General features: G+C 58.5%; 1 protein-coding gene across 1 annotated transcript in view; it reads left to right on the forward strand.

Annotated features, from left to right (window-relative positions):
* Positions 1-691, forward strand: part of LOC121660758 — a 3,093-nt gene that overhangs the window by 2,133 nt on the left and 269 nt on the right. The window contains exons 3-4 of the mRNA XM_042020215.1: positions 22-148; positions 190-691. The exon at positions 190-691 is cut by the window's right edge and continues 269 nt beyond it. Coding sequence (XP_041876149.1) covers positions 22-148; positions 190-652 — 590 coding nt within the window. The 3' untranslated portion in view covers positions 653-691. The remainder of the gene's footprint in view (positions 1-21; positions 149-189) is intronic.

The following is a 691-nucleotide window of genomic DNA, read 5'->3' on the forward strand; positions in this document are numbered from 1 at the left end:
TCCCGAGTTTATCCTGGTCAGGTTTATCCCAGGCAGGTTTATCCCGGACAAGTTTATCCCGAGTTTATCCCAGACAGGTTTATCCCAGACAGGTTTATCCCAGGCAGGTTTATCCCGAGTTTATCCTGTTCAGGTTTATCCCAGACAGGTTTATCCCGAGTTTATCCTGGTCGGGTTTATCCCAGGCAGGTTTGTCCCGGACAAGTTTATCCCGAGTTTATCCCGGGCGGGTCCTGCGGGTCCCGAATCCCGGGAATGGCTCCCGGCGATCCCGGCCCCGCTCCGCCCGCGCCACCTGCCGGGCCCGCGGGGACACGGGGGGGACCCGCGACAGAGGAACGGCGGCCCCGGGACGGGAATCACCGGGACGGGAGCACCGGGACGGGAACCCCCAGGACAGAATTCCCGGGACAAAATTCCCGAGACAAAATCAGCGGGACGGGGATCCCCAGGACAGAATTCCCAGGACAGAATTCCCGGGAATGGATCCCCGGGACAGAATCCCCGGGACGGAATCTCCAGGACAAAATTCCCAAGCCAGAACCCTCGGGAAGATTCCCTGGGACAGAATTCCCAGGACATAATTGCCAGGTCAGAAATCCCAGGTCAGAATTCCCAGGACAGAATCCCCGGGACAGAATTCCCGGGATAGAAATCCCAGGTCAGAATTCCCAGGTCAGAATTCCCAAGA

The sequence above is a fragment of the Corvus kubaryi genome, unplaced genomic scaffold (assembly GCF_017639235.1).
Source record: "Corvus kubaryi isolate FWS band 111438036 unplaced genomic scaffold, C.kubaryi_AGA036_p1.0 36899, whole genome shotgun sequence".
In the NCBI taxonomy this organism is placed as follows: Eukaryota; Metazoa; Chordata; class Aves; order Passeriformes; family Corvidae; genus Corvus; species Corvus kubaryi.